General features: G+C 35.3%; 1 protein-coding gene across 1 annotated transcript in view; it reads left to right on the forward strand.

Annotated features, from left to right (window-relative positions):
* Nucleotides 1-23261, forward strand: part of ADGRV1 (adhesion G protein-coupled receptor V1) — a gene marked incomplete at both ends in the record, with an annotated part of 250885 nt that overhangs the window by 31344 nt on the left and 196280 nt on the right. The window contains 16 exons of the mRNA XM_079548227.1: nucleotides 1717-1843; nucleotides 1934-2119; nucleotides 3986-4166; nucleotides 4985-5148; nucleotides 5757-5880; nucleotides 6225-6491; nucleotides 9486-9612; nucleotides 11037-11254; nucleotides 12401-13144; nucleotides 14893-15266; nucleotides 16677-16853; nucleotides 17885-18065; nucleotides 18658-18860; nucleotides 19495-19624; nucleotides 21066-21146; nucleotides 22500-22639. Of these exons, the coding sequence (XP_079404353.1) occupies nucleotides 1717-1843; nucleotides 1934-2119; nucleotides 3986-4166; nucleotides 4985-5148; nucleotides 5757-5880; nucleotides 6225-6491; nucleotides 9486-9612; nucleotides 11037-11254; nucleotides 12401-13144; nucleotides 14893-15266; nucleotides 16677-16853; nucleotides 17885-18065; nucleotides 18658-18860; nucleotides 19495-19624; nucleotides 21066-21146; nucleotides 22500-22639 (3424 nt within the window). The remainder of the gene's footprint in view (nucleotides 1-1716; nucleotides 1844-1933; nucleotides 2120-3985; nucleotides 4167-4984; nucleotides 5149-5756; nucleotides 5881-6224; nucleotides 6492-9485; nucleotides 9613-11036; nucleotides 11255-12400; nucleotides 13145-14892; nucleotides 15267-16676; nucleotides 16854-17884; nucleotides 18066-18657; nucleotides 18861-19494; nucleotides 19625-21065; nucleotides 21147-22499; nucleotides 22640-23261) is intronic.

Raw genomic sequence — 23261 nt, forward strand, 5'->3', positions numbered from 1 at the left:
ACTGGTTTTTTGTTTTCAGTGAATCATTGCATCTTAGAAGTGGTTAGTTTCTACTTGTCTTTATCACTTATTTTCTTCACAAAAATAACTCTTTCTATATCTCTTCATACAATGCATGCTTCCCCTTTGGTGTTTCATTTGATGGCATGGGTTTCTGGCTTGAAAGCATTTTTTTATTTAGGATCTGTGAATGATGAAAGTTATGAATGCATGCCTCAGTGTTTGATATTTGAATGTTTGATGGAATAATAGATCAGTTGTTCAACATTGCCACAAATACAGTTTGCCCCAACTAAATGGCTGAAATGACTGACACTACAGGGAAGGTTCTGTGATCAAAAATGAGCAGTTATCTTATTTTTGAATAGCACACATATAGTTTATGGTAACATACGTTTCTTTGTCTGTCAACGTTTTTTAAAATGCCACAAGCATGAACATGTTACTCTATGAAATAGATAATTCTGTATTGTGCATCTAGTATCCTGTCCTTGAGACGGTCCATTTTTGGGGGGGAAGGGGTCAGGGTGACGGGGGAAGGTTCCAGTTGTTTGTGGAGTACTTGTGGACATAGTCCTGGACTTGGTTTTAATATTGTATTTAATAGATATCATTCCTTTCTCAACAGAATAGTATTTAATGAACTCTGGGTTATAGTACAGTGAAAGCACAAAAATATAATACAATTTGCAGGCCTGAGATTCCATTCAAAACATAAGACTGACAGGGAATATGGAAGATGCAAGGGAATCTAAATACATAACATGTAATAAATTATATACAGGCTGTGAGCTCAAAGGTATATTTTTGATGCATCCTTCAATAGTATTTCTCTGGAATTTTGAATGTAATAAATTTAGAAAGAGGTTGTTGAAAGTTACTGCTTCTGGGGAAAGGAGTACAAGTAATGTGCAAGGTTACATGTCTCATGTGACAATGTCACTGACCAGGATGAAGATGGTGTGGCATGGGAGACCAGAGACAGAAATCCTTTACCAGGAGGAATTTGAGGTGTATGTAGTCAGCGTATTTCATACTTGCACCATTCACCATGTGCTTTGAGACAGAGGGTTTGCTAGGAAGTAAGGAGAAAGGGTAATGAGTCCCTGATTAATGAGAACAGTTCCAGTGCTTTCTAGAGTCAGAATGGGATCTGACAACCTATAGAGGTTGTCCCCACATCTTCAGAAAGCAGATTAACATGTATTTGAGGATGCAATCAGTATTGAGGGGCAATATGTTAATAGTAAGTTTTGACAGAGAAGCTAAAAGTGGAAGTATGTGATCATCAGTACAATGTCAATGTAAGTAGTTTTGGAATTTCGTTTATGCCTTGATCCAAATACAAAGTAATACTGAATGTAGGTAACTTTGTTCTTTCACAGTTCTGTTTCCTTTCATGTGTGTTGTGTCCATGTATGATTAAAAAACAACTACAAAAAAACAAAACAGACAACAAAAAAACCCAAAAAAGAAATAACAGCTGTAAGAACTAACCAGAAAACAAGGATTTAAAAAAATTTTTTTTGTGGATAAATAAAACATTAGTATTGAGACTTGCTTAACTTATTCTATTCCTTGCAGGTAACTGCTGGTTTTCATAACTTATTCAAAAACGTTGTCACTATTATTCTGTCCTCTGCATTTGTATGGATTTACTTGCCAAAGCAAATTGCCATTTGAAAAAAAAAAAAACCTCCTACCTTCCTTTCTCAGGGTCAGTGTGGAAAATCAGATACTGAAATATGGGTTTACTACTCGTGAAATCATTATATTGGAAAATGATGATCCTGGAGGAGTGTTTGAATTTTCTTCCTCTTCGAGAGGTCCCTACAGTATCAAGGTAATTAGATATCTTTATATCTCTTGAACCTTATAGGCAATTTGGTTTAAACAGAATGCTGGAAAAAGAGATGGATTTTCTGTTTTACAGGAAGGAGAGTCTGTTGAGCTGCAAATTGTTCGCACTAGAGGAAGTCTTGTCAGACAGTTTCTACGCTACACGGTAGAACCAAGAGACAATAATGAGTTTTATGGAAGCACAGGAATTCTGGAGTTTAAGCCTGGTGAAAGAGAGATCTTAATTACCCTACTGACAAGAATGGATGGGATTCCAGAGGTAAAAATTTATTTTTTTCTCTCTTCAGATTGTGTTTGTGGGCATACTTGGTCATAAGTTATTAAAATGTAAATGGTTTCACCTGTGAATATTATCAGTTTTTATATAGAGTTTCCAGGCTTTTTCTTAAGTGTGAGAAATAAATAAAGGAAGAGTGTGTGGAAGATCTGTAAGACAGACAAGTACCATGTGAAAGCATTTTATATATAAAAAGAAAAACAAAACCAACAGGTCTTGCCTGAATATTAGTTTTTCTGACAGCCTTACTGATTTATAATCCCAGAAATCTGCAGAAGATTCTACAAGATGCTACAAGAATCTGGGCATATTTCTGTCCTTACTGTTTGTTTCTGCTTTTCTTTATCCCATTTCCTTTTCAGTGTATTGTCAATCTTGGATTCCATCAGAAAGTTTACATGGGTTTGGTTCCACCACAGTTATATTAACATAAAATTTGGTTTTTGTGATTTAGCACTCTTTCCTGCCTTTACATACAAATCCCCTTGCCATATTTGCATAAACAGTTGTATTTATCTGACCATGCTAATGAGCTAAGCTGTCAAAATGCCAGCCTTAAAACATATAAAAACTTCAGGAAACTTAGTAATCTTTTTGTAGGGCCACGTGATCATCAGCCTTGCTTTGAAGGACAGGTGGAGGATTAAATGATGAGGGAACTAGGAGAACACAGAAATTTCAATTGCCTAGGCTATTGTTGAAATTCATGTTTACTTTCTCTAAATGCTCTAGAAGAAAGAGACATAAAATGAGTTTGAATTACACTTGCAGAGGCCAGTGACATAAGTTTGTCAAGTAAAAGCTGGGCATTAAAAACACTAAGTTTTTTAAAAGTTAATTCTTCATCTGCAGTATGAGAAATAGTATCTGGCTTCTTACAGCAGTATTACAAGTCTGGCTAAGTAAGTAATACATGTTGAGACACTCAGATAAAAACATGTGCCAGGACTAAGAAATAAGAAACCTTTTTTATTTTCCTCTATCTCCAAAAGTGGCTAACTACAGAAACATATGGGCAGGACAGGTTTATAATCTTCAGGTATACAATAATTTTCTCCATAATGCCTTCTGAGCCTTGAAGGGTAGGCAGCCCAAGAATGTCTGAAATAATAGCTGATATCTTTGTTTGTAATAATCCTCTGTGGATTTTTTCATCAGTTAATTGGAGCAGTTTTGCTTACAACTCAGGTAAGGGTTTAGCATCAATAACATTCTAGAATAGCAAGTGCCACTTTTAAACCCAACTCTATGTGAAGAACCACTTCATTGTTTTTTCCTTTTCTGGTACTGACCAGTGGGATTCATTGAGATCTCCCCAATCTAAACTAATTCTGGCTTTCTAGATAAATAGATGCAATTGTTCTAATGTTCCCTGAAGCTTTTTCTTGTATAGGAAGAACTAAGTCCCATTAGATTAATAAAGCCAGCTAATTGATTCTTTTTAGATCAGCATGCTGTCAGTGTTTTAAAATCTTTACTTTTCCTCATTCAAAACAGGACTGTTAAGAAATCTTAGGTAAAAGATAACTTACATTTCAGAGAGTATTTCAAATATATCTGTGCCAGTGAATTTATACGATTCTAAGTTACATATACAAGATATACGAAATAAATCCTTGCTTATAATTCTGGAGAAAATGGTGCTTTTAGATATAGGGAATTCTAATGATTTTTCTTATCCGATAGCAATGTACAAATATTTGTTGCATGTAGAAAGAATGTGTGATTTCCTTTTGTTTAAGTTTCTATCTTTTTCTAGCTGGCTGGAGACTGGGGCTATAGTCCATTTTGATGTTGATGTAGATGTTGAATACGTGTTTTAATTTTGGCTGTATTTCTCTCCTGTAGTTGGATGAGATATATTCTGTGGTACTTAGTGCCCACAGTGAAATGCCCGGCAAACTGGGAAATGCCACAATGGTCAATATAACCATTTTGAAGAATGATGATCCACATGGTGTCATCGAGTTTCTACCTGATGAACTAACAGTAACAATAAACGAAAGTAAAGGAGAAGACGTCTATACTGGTAATTCCTTTTTATTAGAATCACAGAATCGTAGAATCACAAGGTTGGAAACGACCTGCAAGATCATCTAGTCCAACCATCCTCCCACTACCATTGCTACCACAAGCACTAACCCATATCTCACAGCTCCTCATCCAGACGCCTCTTGAACACTGCTGGGGGCAGTGACTCCACCACCTCCCTGGGCAGGACATTCCAGTGCCTGACCACTCTCTGAAAGAAAAAGTTTTTTCTTATATCTAACCTAAACCTCTTTTGGTACAACTTATGGCCGTTTCTTCAGGTCCTATTTGTTGCCTGGGAGAAGAGGCCAAACCCCTCCTCATCACCACCTTCCTTCAGGAAACTGTAGAGTGCAGTGAGGTCTCCTCTGAGCCTCCTCTTCTCCAGACTGAACAGTCCTAGCTCCCTCAGCCACTCCTCGTAAGACCTGTGCTCCAGACTCTTCACCAGTTTAGTTGCCCTCTTTAGAGTTACCTCTTTATCTGCTGTCTGCTTCTGCCAGGCTTCTTTTCCAATTTCTAGGATGGTAAACCATTTATGGGCCTGGTTTGGCCTGGTTCTGTGAATTGTAGGGCAGAGGGATTTTGCGAATCCTTGCCACTGGACAAGGGAAACAGGGGACCCCGAATAATTAAAAACAGTGGCAACAATCTGAGGAGAAACAAACTAATTTACTAAATATGGTATTGGAATGCAAGATAACACAATGTCTGAGTGAAGTCTCCTTCTTTCCTTTTTTTCATTTCAGATGTGCTTACCTTTTTCATTTTGAATTTCATTGTTTTGAGTATGCGTGTGTATGTTTGCATTTTTAGCCGTTTACAGAGTTATAAGAAGCCAAGGAAACTATGGAAATGTGAATGTGTCTTGGGTTGTGGATCCAGCATGTACCAATGATGTCTATCCAGAAGGAGGGGTGATTTTCTTTGATAATTTGGAGTTTTCAAAAAATATCACCATTTACTCCCTCCCAGATGAGGTAAATACTTTTATGTTGTTTTATGATGAGAACAAAGAAAAAGTGCTAAAATATTAGAATGCAGAAAGAGAATGAAGGAATGCCTGCTTATCAAGAACTTGACAACTTACAGAAAAGATGAAAATACTTGGTTAGTTAATAACTTCAAAAAATCATAAAAGAATTTCAGAAATTGAAAAAAGTTGAGTGTAACTATAATGTGGTTAAGTCATAGGAAAGTTCATTTGAATATAACTCATATCCTGATACCTGGAATCTTAATTTCATTGTTATACACTAATGTATTTGAAGTAATATAAGAAAGATTGCAAATACTAAATGGTAAATAAGTAAATCTGTAAAAATAAATTAAAAATATCAGAAGCAAGAAGCTGGAACATAACTTTTGTGTGATATGTACAGCAGTAAAGATGAAGGAATTTACTTATTGATGGTAATTTATACGTAACTGTATGAAGTGTCCTGTGTAATGACTTTTGACAAACATACAGGTTGATAAATATGAAACAGTCAGGAATCTCTTGCCTATTAACCGCCTTAGTTGTCCATTTGAAATTTTTCAGTGTTTTGTATGCTAGAAATTAACTTATTAACACTTTCTCATTCAGGTACCTGAAGAGAGAGAAGTATTCATCATCAGATTATTCAATGTTACAGGTGGAGCCAGACTGGGCAATGTAACCAGTGCAATTTTACAAATTACAGGGAATGATGATCCCATTTATTTTGCAGGTTAGAAATTATTGTTTTTAAATATGGAAAGTGTACAGTACCTGAAACAGATACATATTTTTTCGTTTTAATAGACAAGGTAACTGAGAAATCCTTATCCCAACAGAACAAGTTGCATGTTTTCATTTTATTTAATTTACGTTTGATTCCTTCAGATACTGAGACTGGTTGGATTTCAAGGTACAAAATTATTCCTTTGTATCTGAAATTATTTCCATGTCTTTACTACCTGTACCTTCTATTTCACTGAAAAAGAATGAGAATTACAGAGCATTAAGAAAAAAGAGCAATTGCAAAGAACTCAGGGTTGAACTCAGGTACATTTTTGGTTTTTGTATTTTCAGAACCTTTGACAGTGACTGTTCAAGAAGGAAGTGCTGCAAACTTCACAGTTTTAAGGAATGGATCTGTTGATGTTGCTGTTGCTGTCCAGTATATTACAGTCAATGGAGATGCAACAGCTGAAGAAGGAGACTTTGTTCCCAGTGGAAAGAGCAGCATCATTTTGTTTGATGTTGGAGAAAGAGAGCAGAACTTATCTGTGTATATTAATGATGACGATACTCCTGAAACTGATGAAACGTTTTATGTTCTCCTTTTGAATTCTACAGGTAAAAGTAATGATCTGATGTATTCTTGGTTTTGCTCTCCTTTTGCTTTGCTGCAATTTTTTAGTTGCATGGTCTTATCATAAAATTTACTCCAAGATTTTCATACTTCATAGTTGCTGTAAACATTGGGTTTGGATTTTCATCTTGGATTTAATTTTTGTTGGAAACAAAATTTCTGTTAGAAACAAAAGTTAAATGGTACAGTTGAGACCTTTCCTGCAAAACCAGCTGAAGTGGAAGTCTCTTTTCAAATGTGAATCCTCTAAATTAGATTCATTTCAACTTGACTACAATGACAGCACAATTATAAAGAACTTTAACATTGCAAAAGTCTTAGTGAAAGAGGGATTTATTTATTTATTTATTTATTTAAAAGCAGACAGAACAGCCATATTTAAAGGAAGGCCATGTAAATTGGTTTTTGTTATAGTATGCATTCTGGCACAGTATGGTAAAGTATGCATACTTTCTTCAAACCACATCTGAAGAAAGTATTTATTACCATAAGAATAACATCCTGTTTTTTTATTATTATTTTTCATAGTTGTCACTTAACAAGAAACAAAATTATCCATCACATTTCTCTAGTTTTCAAATACATATCTTTTTGGAATATCTGTTGTGTATACAACATATACACTGTTGTGTAACATGCATGAGAATATAAAAGGGAAGTAAAAGAAATACATACATTTTCTTGGTCTCCGATTTCTTAATAAAGACCTTTCCCTCCAAAACTCAAGGTACTGTGGGAGTCACTTGCAATTTTGTTAACAAATTTAAATGACTTACTGTCCTATGGATTTTATTATTCTGTAGCTGAGAGGTGTTAAGTTGTGAATGCACTGCAAATCATTTCAATCCCAAAGAAATCTGAACTGAATGAGCCATCAAAGCAATAAGTAACATGAACATGAGCCGACAGTGTGCCCAGGTGGCCAAGAGGGCCAATGGCATCCTGGCCTGCATTAGAAATAGTGTGGCCAGCAGAAGCAGGGAGGTGATCATCCCCCTCTACTCAGCACTGGTGAGGCCGCACCTCGAGTATTGTGTTCAGTTTTGGGCCCCTCACTACAAGAAAGACATTGAGGCCCTGGAGCGTGTCCAGAGAAGGGCAACGAAACTGGTGAGGGGTCTGGAGCACAAGTCTTACAAGGAGCGGCTGAGGGAGCTGGGATTGTTCAGTCTGGAGAAGAGGAGGCTCAGGGGAGACCTCATTGCACTCTACAACTTCCTGAAGGGAGGTTGTGGTGCAAAAGGGTCTGGCCTCTTCTCCCAGGCAAATAGTAGGACCCGAGGAAATGGCAAGAAGTTATACCAGAGGAGGTTTAAGTTGGACATTAGGAGAAACTTTTTCTCTCAAAGGGTGGTCAGGCACTGGAATGGCTGCCCAGGGAGGTGGTGGAGTAGCCATCCCTGGCAGTGTTCAAGAGGCATCTGGATGAGGAGCTACGAGATATGGTTTAGTAGCTTGTGGCACTGATAGGAATGGGAGGGTGGTTGGACTGGATGATCTTGTAGGTCGTTTCCAACCTTGTGATTCTGTGATTCTGTGATTCTGTGAAGTAAGAGTTGAGGGGCTGCAATTTAATAAAGTAAAGAAAGATGATCATAATTAACCAATAGACCATACCTTGCGATTATGTGACAGGTTCTCAGAGTAATATACTTACTAGCGATTTAATTCAAGTTAGAAGACCTAAAATTATATATCTAGACTTAGGCATCTACGAGCACACCAAGCATCTTAGCTGCTGTTAGGCTGTGATGATCTAGTCAATAAATCTAGAGAGTGACTCAGGTCACACTAAAATGGACATGCTGTGGCTGGCCTAAGATTGGCTCACAGGGCTGCATGGATCTCAAAGTGAATCCTGCCCTACACATTGGTAGCAGGCAGCCAGATGATAAGGAATTTTAAGCAATTGTTTTGAGTATCAGGCAGTTCATCTGTTTCCTGAGACCAACCAATCTTCATTGTGATACCCAGGTCTCTACAGCATTTCAGATCCAGGGAAGGGATCAGACAAAACCATAATCCTCTTTTCATGTTTCAGTCTCTTTCTGCTTAACTTTCTTCAGGATCTATTGGTAGTTTCTTTTATTACCTCACTGGGAACATAAATGGCTTCTGACACAGTGGTCCCTACAAGAATGGATATTCACCGTCCCCCTTTTCTTCTTAAAAAAGCAGCATGTTATTGTAGAGCCTGTCCAGAATCACTAAGAATACAGAATATTTCTGAATGCGTTCCAGAAAGCAATTTCATTGATTTTCTTTCTGTGGTCTGTTACACATATTGGCTTCGAGTGTTGCAGGCCTTTTGATAACTATATTGGGACTATTGTACCTGAAAGAAAATACAAACAGAAGTATATGAAGTTAACTGTGTAAGTACATTCTTTAATGTGGAACTGAAGCTGGGCTAATGCTCTGAAATAGGATGAAAAATGACATAGAACTGGAAACATGGTGTTAGAATTAACTCTCTACGGTGCTAATATGCACAATAGGAATCCTACAAACTTTTCTCTGCATCGTAATTATCTTATAATTTTTCACTTCAGTTCTTCTATGAGTATAAACTCATAGACGTTGTTCTTGGCTTGTATTTAGTTTAAATGCAATACTTCTAGGTCTAAAGGAAGTCTGGGTTCTACAAATACCTTGTTATTTTACTCTACATCTCTGAATATCATCATTTTTACTTGACCATCTGTTCGAACACAAAATATGATTTCTTCTCCCTAGGCAGGGGACAGCTACATGTAAGGATGCCAAGTAAATAGAATCATATACCCACAGTTCATATCATATATATTTTCCTGAAAAAATTTTATGCCTTGCTTATGATTTATTACTTTAGCATTTTTACCCTGATTTGTCTGTTATTGAATATCTGAAATACTGCTTTTCACTGCTAAATAACTGTTCTTGGATTTATAGTTACCTACATTTATAATTACAATTCTGATTCCTCTTCCTCTTTTTAGGGGACACTGTTATCTTTAAGGCTGGAATGGCTACAGTTATAATTGAAGCAAATGATGACCCAAATGGAATTTTCTCTTTGGAACCTTTAGAAAAGGCAGTGGAAGAAGGCAAAACTAATGCTTTTTTGTAAGTAGCTTTTAAATAATATTCTACACTCTTTTGGAACTGCTGTATGTGCTACTTTGCAAATAGTACTTTGATCTAACTCCATGAAAGTATGTACTAATAGAATTGTATTGTAGAAAAATAGCTAAAAAATATTTTGGAATACATTATTTGTAATGTGTGGAAGACAGGAACTGTAGTATATTAAAATAGATTCTAAATGTAAAAAAGTGTACAGACTTATGTTGCATTGTAAATACATAAGAACACAGTGTTCTTATTCTCTCAGCACTCTGTAGGTACAGAAGAATCTGACTGACCATAGTGTAACCTCTGCAAATGGAGAAGTAAAAAACTTCTTCACAATTAGCTAAATAAGACTGTGGCTATAGATAGTTTTTGAAGCTTTCACTTAAAAACCCATACTACTCTTTCTTTTTTTTCTACTAGGTTTTTTCTTTTATCTATTAATTGCAGATTGAAATCTGTTCTCACATTCCAGATGTGAGTGCCTTCTAGGCTGAAAATGCTCTTCACTAATCTGACATTTGGTATTTTTCTTTCTGCTACTGAATTGCTTTCAAGAATGAGAAGTGTTGAAGAAATTATAGCATTATAGAATTCTTAAGAATGGAAAAGACCTGTGAGATCACCACATCCAAACCCAGCCCATCCACTGAGCCATGTCCCTTAGTGCCACGTACCCAGCATCTTATCTTGTTACATAATAAAGTAGTAAATAAACTTAGTATGGGATTATAATTTGATGAAAATAATGATTTTTTTTTCCTTAAGAATTCCCTAGACTAGATGTAAAAAAAAAGTTAGATCATCATAAATGTGGTAGGGTGAATAGTTAGGGAAAAGGCTGTTTTTATATAAATTTTTAATTATTCTTTACATATGTCTTTGATTTTTGTTTGTGAGCTTGTGCTGATGGCTACATGTCTTTACAATAATAATCACATCTTGTTGTCACTTAGTATATTCTTAACCTCAAATAAGGCATAGAACATAACCCTCTTTAATACCAGTGTAAGAAGGAGTTGAAGGAGGCTTGATGACTGAATAGTGAAATGTCTGCAGTTAACTGTAGATGATTCTCCTTCCTTTCTAAATGTGTTTGAGTATATTGGTTTTTATTGTTGACTTTCCAAAGTATTATACATTCATATTTATTGTTTACACACTAGAAATACAAGATAAACCATGTTTGGGCCTGCACAGGCAATTTTTTTTCTAAGGTACATATGGTATACCTGGGAGTAGAATTATATTACAGAATTGCAGGTGTTTAATTGGAGTTATATTTATTATTCAGTATTATTTAGAACATAGTATGTTGCTTTTCCCTGTAAGGAAGATTTGAGTTTTCTTGTTTTCCTTTATTACTGGATACTGATGCTTACCTGCCAGCACACACTCTTTCTTGTATCACTGAACAGGATTTTGAGACACAGAGGACATTTTGGCAATGTTTCTTTGAGCTGGCAGCTGTTCGATAATAACTCCACGCTGAGGCCAGGAGAAGAATTCTGCGAAACTTATGGAACTGTGTTGTTCGTAGATGGTGAAAGATCAAAGCCAGTAATACTACATGCTATTTCAGATGGAATTCCTGAATTCAACGAATTTTATATTCTAAAGTTGGTGAATGCTTCAGGTATTGTCTTCCGTATCACCATTCACTTCATACCTGGTAGAAAAGAATTATGTTTAATCAGTCAAAAAGAAACCAGCACTAGAAAGAGCATTGCTTTGAATCAGTTCTTGATATCCCTTGATTTTCTGGTAAGGTTTTAGGTTTTATTTTTCATTTAATATTAAATTAGGTATATGAATATGGTTAGTTCCTGAATTACTGTTAGACGTATTGTGTTGATCTGAACTTAAAAAAGGGTGGCTCTCCATTTCTGAAATGAAAATTTATACTTTCATTTCAGAAACACAGCAATCTACATTTCAGAGACAGGTTCTCCATGCAGAAGAAGAAATATTAAAGATATTAAAGACTATGCATATCTACTGTAATAGAGTTCCTTTATTTTTTTTTTCCCTAGAGGAGGTAAACCACTTGTAGACACCACTTCATATGACATAAATTACAACTTCAGATTGCTACTGGGTGCATTTCCTAATTTGGATTCATTCCACCTCAGTACTATTTATGGTCTTCTGTACCCTGGTGCAACTGAAAATGTGTGTTGACCTTTCCTGTAAGTGAAATCAATATGGGTGTACAAAAGATTTCCTTCTTAAAATAGGTAAATCACTGTACGCTTTGATCATGGAGAGCTTACATTTACATCATGATCTTCGTATCATCAATTCTTGCTGTGAAGAAATAGATGACTAGTAGCACAACTTGTCAAATACACAGTTGATCACTGATTTTGCAAGGTATACATACTTCTGTTTCTGAAACAAAGGACAATATTTTGCCATTTCATAGTCAAGTTTTGGAGTAATGTAAGAACTGATTTTGGCCCCATGCTTATCAAGTGAAACAAAAGTTGACTAATTAAGAAAAGCTGGACTTAATCTTTTAGCTGAAAGACATCTTTGTGTTTTGTAGCTGAAAAATAACCTATTAATTTTGCTATTGAAATTGTGCCCCCACAGCATTTTAAAAATAATACAATTAAATTACACAATTTTGAAGTTGGATGATTTAATGGTATTCCAGAGGATCTTAAAGGAAGATTTGAGCCTTCTAAAAAATGTATTCTATTTAAGAATTGAAGTACTTCATAAGTTTCTTCCTTATCATGTTTGAAACCAACCATTAACTTTAACTTTTGTTACATAGGTGGATCTCCTGGTCCTGGTGGCCAGTTATCTGAAACCAACCTTTCTGTAATCGTCATGATCCCTTTCAATGATGACCCTTTTGGAGTGTTTGTTATAGATCCAGAGAGCCAGGAGAGAGAGATTGTGGAAGATACTCTTTCTGAAGATGATCTTTCCTATATTACAGACTTCACCATCTGGAGACAGCAAGGCACATTCGGTGTTGTCCGATTAGGCTGGGAAATACTGTCTAGTACATTCTCAGATGGACTGCCAGCAATGATAGATTTCTTATTGCTTGGATCCTTTCCAAGTTCAGTCAAATCACAGCCCCACATGAGGCGCCATCACAGTGGAACAGATGCTTTATATTTCAGTGGAAAAGGGGATGCATTTGGCATTATTGGTCCTGAAGATCCATACAGTGGAAATACTGCACTAACCAATTTTACATTCTCAGCATGGCTAATTCCTAATGTCAATACAGATGGGTATATAGTTGAAAAGGACAGTGATAATGGGACTTTATATTATGGCGTGAAAATCCAAACAAATGATTCTCATGTTTGTGTAGTTCTCCATTATACAGCATTAGGATCCAATATGACATATATGGCCAAAACAGCAATCATGAAATACCTGGATGAGAATACTTGGCTTCACCTTTTGATTACTCTCGATGAAAGTATAATTGAATTTTACATTGATGGAATTCTAGTTCTAGGAGGAATGAAGAGTTTGAAAGGAGAAGCGATTGTTGATGGTGAGGCAACAGATTTCATTATATTTTTCTTTACATGAAGTTCTGAAATGCACAGAAGAGTGTAGCTCCTTGAGAGGTGGAGGCAATATACTGAAAAGATTTTATCTGATTAGTTTATTGGAAGGGCAAGGAAAAAAATTGAAAGAAAAGGAAAAAATTCTTTCAGGATTTTTAAAAAGTACATGGAAATTAGCCATGGAAAGTTCTAAAAAAATCAAACCTATAATGAGTTTAGACTGTAAAAATTTGAAAACAAATCAACAATGTTTTTTATAATAAATGTATATGTCGTGTACATTTACTGCAATTAATAATTTCAGTAAGATTTAGCTACAGGAAATATCCTGAGTTGCTAGAATACATTCAGAGAAGGACAGTGAAGCTGGAAAAAGGAACTAAAAGAAAAAACATGGCAGGTGAGGGAACTGGATATGTTTAGTCTGGGAGAAGGCTGAGGGGAAACCTCACTGTTCTCCGCAATGACCTGACAGGAGGTTGGAGTGAGTATGTCAGTAGTCTCTTTTGTCAGGTGGCAAGTGATTGGACATGAGGAAGAGGCCTCAGGTTATTCCAGGGAAGGTTTAGATTAAATATCAGGAAGAATGTATTCATGGAAAGAGTAGTTAGGCACTATAAAAGTCTTCTAAGGTCAAGTTGTCATCTCTGGAGGTATTTAAGTGACATGTTGCTTAGGGACATGATTTAGTGGTGAACTTGTATTATTAGGTGCTGGGAAGACTCATTATTAGTTGATGTGGTTGCTCATCTCTAGAACTGCCACTCAGTGTCATATATACTCGACACTCAGTGTCGTATAACAGTACACTGAAGAGTTGGATTTTTGCTTCTTTGTTTTCAGAAAAGCAGCTGAGGACAGCTGAGATGTATGTGTTTTAGCAGAACAGAGTAGAATAGAGTGCAATAGAACAGAGTAGAATAGAGTGGAACAGAAAAGAATGGAATGAAATAGAATATCAGAGGATAGGATAGGATAGGATAGGATAGGATAGGATAGGATAGGATAGGATAGGATAGGATAGGATAGGATAGGATAGGATAGGATAGGATAGGATAGGATAGGAATGGAATGGAATGGAATGGAATGGAATGGAATGGAATGGAACAGAAATTAATAGGAGTTATTGGCTTAGTATGGTTGTAAAAAGGCAGCTGTGAATTTATAATATGCTGAATAGTATAATCGTTCAGAGACATAGAAGTATTAATGCTACTGTGAAAAGCATTTGGAATTTGTGGATCCTTCCTGAAATCTATACAGCTGATGCAGTGGGGTGAAACCTGTGTTCGGAAATGCTAATACAGTGTTTATGAGTATTGTGACAATGGATCAGTAAAGAGAGTCAAAACTGGGTTTGTTAAGCAAAACAGAGAATGAAATGAGTTGCAATTCAGTTCTGCAAATCTGTGGAGATAAGGGGGAACCTCTGACCTCTAAACCTCATAAAATTAAGGGATTGTGACCATGTTAGGATTAATATTAGGATTAATGGGATGAAAAAACTTGGACAGTGTAAGCTGGAATTGCTTGGCCTCTGATGAACGCACTGAAGCTCTGAGTCGAGGTTCAAACAACCTCCCCATTTTTTATTTCAAGATCAATGTTTCCAAATTCAGTGGTAATAAGCAGGTTACTATTGATTTTTTAACAAAAAGAACAATTTCATTATAGACTTCTACAGCTTCAGAGAAAAGCAGTAATGTGAGAAAAATTATAATTTTCTTCTCAGGTCCAGGAATAGTAAGAATTGGAGCAGGAATCAATGGCAGCAGTAGATACACAGGGCTAATGCAGGATGTAAGGCTTTATGAGCGCAAATTGACACGTGCAGAGATCTATGAACTCCATGCATCTCCTGCAAAAAACGATGTCCACCCTGTCTCTGGATATTTGGAGTATCAGCAAGGAGAGACCAATAAATCATTCATCGTGTCTGCAAAGGATGACAATGAGGAAGAAGGAGAGGAATTATTCATACTAAAGCTCATTTGTGTGCGTGGTGGAGCTCGCATTTCACAAGAAAATACCACAGCAAGATTAAGAATACAGAAAAGTGATAATGCTAATGGTTTATTTGGCTTCACTGGAGCATGTATCCCTGAGGTAAGGTGGTCAAAGGAGAATTGTAGGTGAAGTTCTGTGCACATAAAAATTACAGGACCAGCTGATGTGAACAAAGTCTTAATTTCACATTGTTTGGCATCGGTTTGGTTAATACTAACAGTGGTTGTTTTTTTTTTCAAATTTTAGTTTTTAAGAGTTTTTTTCTTTCAGTGTACACTTTTCAGTGTGTAAACTTGCTACTTTTTGGAGCAGATTGAAATAGTTATAAATCTTCTACTTTAATCAGGTATGAAAGGAATAACATGACTGCTGTTTTTATTAGTACTGTATTATTTTGGAGCAAAAAAATGAGTAAAGTTTGTGAACTGGGAGCTCTTACAGATTTTTAATTACATTCTGTTTAGTCAGAGTGCTAATGTGCAACATTTTTTAGAATAACTGCGCTGCCTGAGTGATACTAGTTTTCAGTTTGGCTCGGTTTGCTTTTTGTGTGCCTACCATATGCTATGATAATGGATTCCTTTAGGTTCAAATGCCACTAAGATACAGTGATGCCACAGATCATCAACCATCCATAAAGAAAAATTAAAAATGTATACGGTATGTTAATTCTTTTGCACCTATCTTATGTCCATTTCACCAAGGAAGCATTAGAACTCAGTGATGACGCAGGAACACAGCAATGGTTTACCAGTAGTTTAACTTTGTGTGCATCCATCTACTAGAAAGCTGAAGTCATATGCAGTATCCACAGTGTATCATACGGCATCCCTGAGATTTACTTAGTTACTCTGATAACATTAACCTTTCTGGAAATTTTCAGATGAAATTATTTTCTATTTCAGTGTTGCTATCGTTTATTTCTAAAACATATGGTCCATATGAATACATTTACAAAGATGTGAAATTCTTGCTATCTGTTAAGATAGACCTGTAAGGAGGACTGTAGTACAGAAAATTTTAAGTTCTTCTGAATTATGATGGTATAGTTTAATTTTAATGTATCTATATATTTCTATGGTGTTCGGAAAAGGGATGACCCAAATCTTTCTGCAGATTATTGCTAAGGAAAATTGAAATAAACTGCATTAATATAAAGTAGTTTGAGTTGCTTTTGACTTGTATATTTCAAGCATATTAATTCTGTTTTTGACAAACAGCTTTGGGAAAGAGATTCTGTCCAGAGCAAACCTGTGTTGCTATTTTATATATATTACCTTAGTCCCAGGGGACGCATTAGAATTTGTTGCAAATTCCACTACGATTGTTCTGACTGCCATCAAAGTCAGTTTCAGCTTCCTACAACTCCAAAACAACTAAAGATAACATGACAGCGAATTTTTTTTTTAGCTCAACATTTGACTGACATTAGAAAATTCAACATTACGCATTTATTGTCTTGATTTACTCTTACATAAACAAACATTTAAAATTCTTGCTTTCTTCCAGATATCTGATGAAGGTTCCACTATATCCTGTGTTGTGGAGCGTACAAGGGGAGCCCTAGACTACGTGTATATAAAGTACATTATCTCACAGGTTGATTCCACTGGCATTAATTACTCTGTTACCGATTTTTCTAATAGCAGTGGCACTATCACATTCCTACCTTGGCAGAGATCAGAGGTAAACCCTACCTTCCTATTAACTATTCATGCTGTCATTTACAAACCTGCTGGAGAATACCTTCTGAGGGTCCCTGACAGGCTTTCATATCAGAGTGTTTATTTCACATACTTTTTGTCATATTTTGCTGCACTTTTTTCTTTTTCTTTTTTTTTTTTGTACCTCAGTTCAGGAGTTACAATTTGTGCATGTGTATTTGGTTGCACATAAAGTTAAATAGATGTATGTATACAATATATAGAAATGAATAACTATATTTCTGTACATGTGTATGTATACTTTTTAAAGTGCCAATAGTCCAGTTACTTTGGGAATTTATCACTTTTTCAACTGAATGCTGCAACGCAGATTTCTCTTCACATCAGTTAAATAGCAGTAAAGTTAACTGCTGATCTTGCATCCAGCTTCTGTCTTGTTTTGCTTGAACTATTTTAATGAATTCAATCCCGACTTGCAGCACAGGATTTTTACAGTTATTTGAAGTGGTGTGAGACCACAGCACTTCAGAAAGTTTATGTATGTTTTCTAGTAGTGTTTGTATAATGAGCATGTATTTTGAGTGGAGTGCATCCTCAGTTTCATTTACATCAGTTTGCAGAATTCAGCGTGGACTGATGGAAATTCTATCATTTGAAAGGAGCCCAGTGGTTTCACTAGAACTGAGAATTTGGTCCCAGTTAAATAACATAATAACTGATGAAAGCTTGTCATATCTGCACATAGTTTGTTCATGTCATTAGTCATTCAGCTTTAATTGTAGTGAATCATATGACTGCATTTCATAGAATTATACAAAGCAGAATTTTCCTAAACTTTTCAAATCTGCTGTCCTGGATAAGGTGTGTCTTGCATTATCCAGTGCCAAAAGTGCTCTTGCTCCACTGCCTTTTTGTCCATTATTTTCAGAACTACAAAACAGATACAGTTGGCTTCCTAATTAAAAAATTCAGTGAATTAGACAGGTTTGTGAAGCTCTTCATCATGCTGAATGTTGCATGGTTTGATTTTTCCATGATTTGATCCTTCTCTAGGTGTTAAATTTGCATGTTATTGATGATGACATTCCGGAGTTAAATGAATATTTCCGTGTGACATTAGTCTCTGCAGTGTCTGGAGATGGAAAACTAGGTTCAACTCCTACCAGTGGAGCAAGTATAGATCCAGAGAAGGAAACTACTGATATCAGCATCAGAGCCAGTGACCACCCATATGGTAACAATGATGGAAATCATACAGTCTTGTTTCAAATAATTGTGTAGTTCTTGCTAGTCAGATAAAATATTTTCTTTGTCTTAACTGAAGAGGCAATGCCAAGTATTCCACTTTACCTAACTTGTGATTAATTCATTGCTTATATACCTGAAAGAATGCTGAATTATTCTTGAGAATTTTGAAAGAAGGACTGGAAGCTTTGCTAATCAGGCAGTGTTCCCCTTATGAGAACAAGTAAAGGCTACATGTTGATCTTGTGTAAATGTTAGCAAATGGGATTTTCTAATAATGAGTGTCATTTTTGTATGCCTGTTATACCATTGAATAGCCAATAATGTGAGGCTCATTTGAGAAGAGCTGATTTTATTACAGTGCTGTTTCTTTATCGAGACTGACAAGAAGATCAGTGAGAAAGGAAGATACAGCACATCCCTGGAATCAGTGTGATGGATGCAGAAGGATATATCAATATAAGTGATTTTTAATTTCAGAAAACATCACATATTATAAATATCATTGATTGATTTAAATTGATTATCATCATTTAAATTTGGTTCTAGAAGCCATATAAGTAATACTTCTTGTCTGCCAGGTCTGCTCCAGTTCTCTGTGGGGCCACCTCCTCAGCCAGGTGATAAAATGATTCTTCCAGCTTCTTCTGTGCCACGTATTACTGTTAAAGAAGAAGTTGGACACATCAGATTACTGGTTGTTCGTGCACAAGGCCTTCTTGGAACAGTTCTGGTGGAATACAGAACAGTGCCACTTACAGCTTCCAGTCCAAAAGATTACCAGGTATGGCCATTGCCAAAGTAGTATAATTATTTGGGGATTTAATTAGCATTATTTATCCTGAGCTGAACCCTTCAGTTTGACTACTTTACCCCAGCTACAGTTCTTTCATGGAAAGACTCCTTGATGTGATAAATAATGTGTAATATTCCCTTTAATGTATAAGTTGCTATATAACTTCTACGTTCTTTCTATGTAGGAAGTTGCATTTCCTAAGAAAATATTCTGGTTTTGATTTTTTGTCTTACGAGAGATGTCATATTGCAAGAAGGCTTTGTTTTGTTTTGTTTTGTTTTTAATTTCCTTCAGATGCATGTTAAAGTATTACTGCAGATGCAGGTTAAATTATGTATATACATACTGGAATTTCTACATGCTTAAATAAAAGTCTGCATTTGTATACATTTGCTTGTCCAACTGATAAATTGTGCAAAAAAATTAGAAATGAATACAGATGTTCCCTGGTCCATCCATTTAGATGTCCTTTTTTGTAGAAGATTCATCAGATTTTTTTTTTTTAAGCATAAGTAAAAAAGTAGATGTTTTGAAAAAGACAAAATGAAGGTTTTATTTCTTCTTTTTCATATGGAGGAAAACATTAGAACAAAAAAATATATGAAGAGCTTTCATATTGCAGGCTGTCATGGGCACACTCGAATTTCAGCCAGGAGAAAGATACAAGTACATTACAGTTAACATCACTGATAATTCTATTCCTGAATTAGAAAAAACATTTGAAGTGGAGCTGTTGAACCCAGAGGGAGGAGGTAAGTCACTTTCATCAATTACTTAGTTGTATTTTCATTAACTCTATTCATTAAAATCTTGTCTTTACTAGTATCATTTCCATGTAATTTCTGAAAAGAAACAAAAACCACTCCTGCATTTCTCAAGCAGCATTCTTTTTTCTTAGGAAAAAAAATACTCCTTAGTTCATTTGTTAATCTTAGTAAACAAGCAGACATGTAAAGGCAGTTGCTGCTTTTTCACTTTATGTAACAACAGTTGGTAATGAGAATTAAAATAATACAGAAAATGTATTAATAACTCATTGCATTTCAAAATTTTTGAATATTTATGAAATGTTTAAAGCTAAGTGGTCAAAGTGTGCAAGTGGTTGTTGCTGATTGAAAAAAAAAAGTTCTTTTTTTTAATGAGAGAAATTATAAAACATTGGCTCATGACGTGTTCAGTTGGGTTATAGCAGTACTAGGTTGTGGATGTAGAGAGGTTTGGGAGTAACAGCCAAGTTACAGCTGTTAGGTAGTTATTTGTAAGGCCAAGAAAAATGCTCCAGTTACTGTTTTAAGGTGCTAGGACAGCAAGAATCAGTGGTTTCCCTAATCCCTTAAAGAAGCTTATTTAGTTGGAGAAAATTTTTAGAGGAGATTTAATATCTTGTTCTGGGGAAATAAATTATTGGAAACACTGAGAGTCATATATTGATTTTATTTTATTTTTTTAATGGATTTTGTGGAACTGTGGTACTTTATAGAAAGTTGTGTCACACTATCTTGAATAAAACCAGCTGTCCACTGTGATTGTACATGTCTATGATATAGTGTAGCCTTAGTGATTCTTTTGATAAAATTAATAGACTTCTCATGTATTTCATCTTTTTGGTTGAACAGTTGTTTTGTTAAGAGAAGTAAAACCTTTCTTTTTCAAATTACTTTGTCAGAGAACTTAAAACTAAATTTAAGAATCCAGTATGTAGATAAACTCCCTAAAATGAACTCTCTTTTTGGTCTGCAAAGTACACTGCAAGCACAAAGTTCAGGGTAAAGTCTCCATTAGTTAAGCTTTCTGCAGATCTTCCCAACTTTCTGACATGTTCTCACTTTGTGAGATGTTAGGATGAAGGGTCTGGAGTGCTTTACTTGCATTATTTCAAATTTACATTTCTCTATGACAAACTTCAGGAGTGAGAAAGGTAAAATACAAAAAGTGGATACAGAAAGGAAAAGAAAGACAAAAATAGGTGCAGATGTTTTCTTCCCTTCTGCCCTCCCAGTGCTATGTCCAATGTCATAAATTAAGAAATTTTAATAAGAAATACTGTACACTTTCGTAACTGTAGTTCATGCCTTTCTAGAATGCTTTTCTCTTTTTTCTCTTGTTGCCCTGAATTGTTTAAATTACCCTCTGCTTACTCTGTATTTATAAATGTATATATGTGTATATATGTGTGTGTCTGTCATCTAAAAGTTGCTGAGCTCTTTAGAAATGATGGCAGTGGTAGTGGTGATGGGAACATGGATTTCTTCCTTCAAACTGCCTATCAACATGGTAAGCATTTTGGATTAACCTTAATTTCTTTATTGCTAACTGCAATACCCCTCATAAATTATTCCATTGACATAGTTTATAATAGTGTTACTTAATTTGTAGCTTCAGATGATACATTTAGGTGTATCATAGAATTTTGTCAAGATGTTCTTTGCCCTGTTAAGGCAGGCTTACTTTCAATAGCAGTCAATACTGAATGTAACACAGAAAGTAACAGCTTCTGTATCTTTAAAACTATATTGTTGTAAAACGCAGTATTGTTAATCAGCAAGTATAGGCTGCAAAATTATTTTTGCTGGCAATATCAAATTTTCTGGAGAACAAAGAACAAAGACACTTTTTAAATGCAGGGTAATCTAAGAATGACCTGACTACATGTTTTGGTACTTGTTTTATTTTACTTTGAGTCTCTATATGTCAAAAAAACTCTTCAAGAAAAATAAGCCTTGATAGGTTTTCTTAAAGGAATGCTTTCACTTTTTTTTATTTTATTTATTTATTTATTTTAATTTTTGGTCAGTTTCTTTAAGTTTCTAACTATATCATGGCATACAGAGAAAAAATGCAAAAAAAAAAAAAAAAAAAAAAAACCAACCAAAAAAACTATATGCAGAAAACCTGAAAATTGAGGGAAAATTCTAATTATACATGCCTATCACTTAAGCCCTACTGACCTGAAAAATGTCTTTTAGCACCCATTATATAGTATACTCCACAGTGACAGTCTGATTTTCTGATTTATTTGTAAATTCGAAGGAGTTCAGCTTTTAACTAGCCAGTGGTTTAACAAAGTTTTGGAGCTCCAGGCATGTAATGTTTCCTCATCTGTGTTTCCAGAAATTGTTTTCTTAAGTGCCAGACTCTTTTTAAGCAGCAAGTTATTTTAGCCAAGATGATAATTGTAGTAGTAAGACTTCCTGGATTTATTTATTCTTCTTTATTTTAATTCCAGTTGCTGTTATGATAGCACTTGCTTTTATCCAGTCTACACTGTTAAAAATGTGTTTCATTTGTCTAACTCACTACCACCCTAAATTTTGATTGATATTCACTAATTAAATGATGAGTTTTTCTTCTGTTCCTCCCTTAAAATAGTTTTAGTTATTATTTTGTTTTGGTATGTTTTTCCTCATTAGAGTTGCCAGGACTGTGTTATTGCAAGTCAGTTCTTTATCCATTTGGGTAGTTCTTGTCATTATTCTACACTTATTAAAAAAAAAAAAAAAAAAAAAAAAAAAAAAAAAAGAAGGCTTAAGTGCAGATATGTGCTTTTTATAAAAGTGATGTAAGAATTCCATGTAAGAAATAATGCTAGAAAAAAATAATAACTCATTTTGGAACTTCTACTTACAGCCAGCTTGGGGATTGCATCGCACATCATTGTGACTATTGAAGCTTCTGATGATGCTCATGGCGTGTTTGAGTTCAGTGCTGAGTCACTCTCAGTGAATGGAACTGAGCCTGAAGATGGAGATAGCAATATCATGCTGCAGGTTAGAAAGTTCTGGGTCTCATACTGCTGTGCAGTCCTGTTCTATTCTGTTTTTACATTGTTTTGTTTACCCTTGACCTACAAATTTTTAACCTAGCTTTATCATGCGCATCTGTTTTGTCACTTCAAACTTCACTTTCTTTGGTGTATATTTCAGCTTCAAGCTAAAATGATATAATAATTATATTTATGGGTTTAAGATAGGATTATTTTAAACAAAATGCTGAGGCACATCAAATACAGCAAAGCTGAGATAATGATGATTACATTGTTTTCTAAAAACATTATTGCTTATACTTTGTGTTAGTGATTTGGATAATGGAGAAGCTCAATTATAAGTCGTTTGCAGAGAGGCTGTTGTGTATGAACTGGCCATCAAATGTCTTGGGCACAGTTATCACGAAGTGGTCAGGTTTAAAATCTGTTGTGGTAGGCAGAAAATTATCAGTAAAACTTCAGCCTCGGATATGGGAAGAGCAGACTTTGGGCTGCTCAGGGAACCAGTTGTTAAAGTCCCCTGAGATACTGTTTTTGTATGCATTTATTAGAGTCCATCAATGCTGGTCAGTTTTTAAGCACCACCTCTGAAGTGCACAAAAGCAGGTAATCCCAAAATATCAGAA

The sequence above is a fragment of the Tetrao urogallus genome, assembly GCF_951394365.1.
Source record: "Tetrao urogallus genome assembly, chromosome: Z".
Taxonomy (NCBI): Eukaryota; Metazoa; Chordata; class Aves; order Galliformes; family Phasianidae; genus Tetrao; species Tetrao urogallus.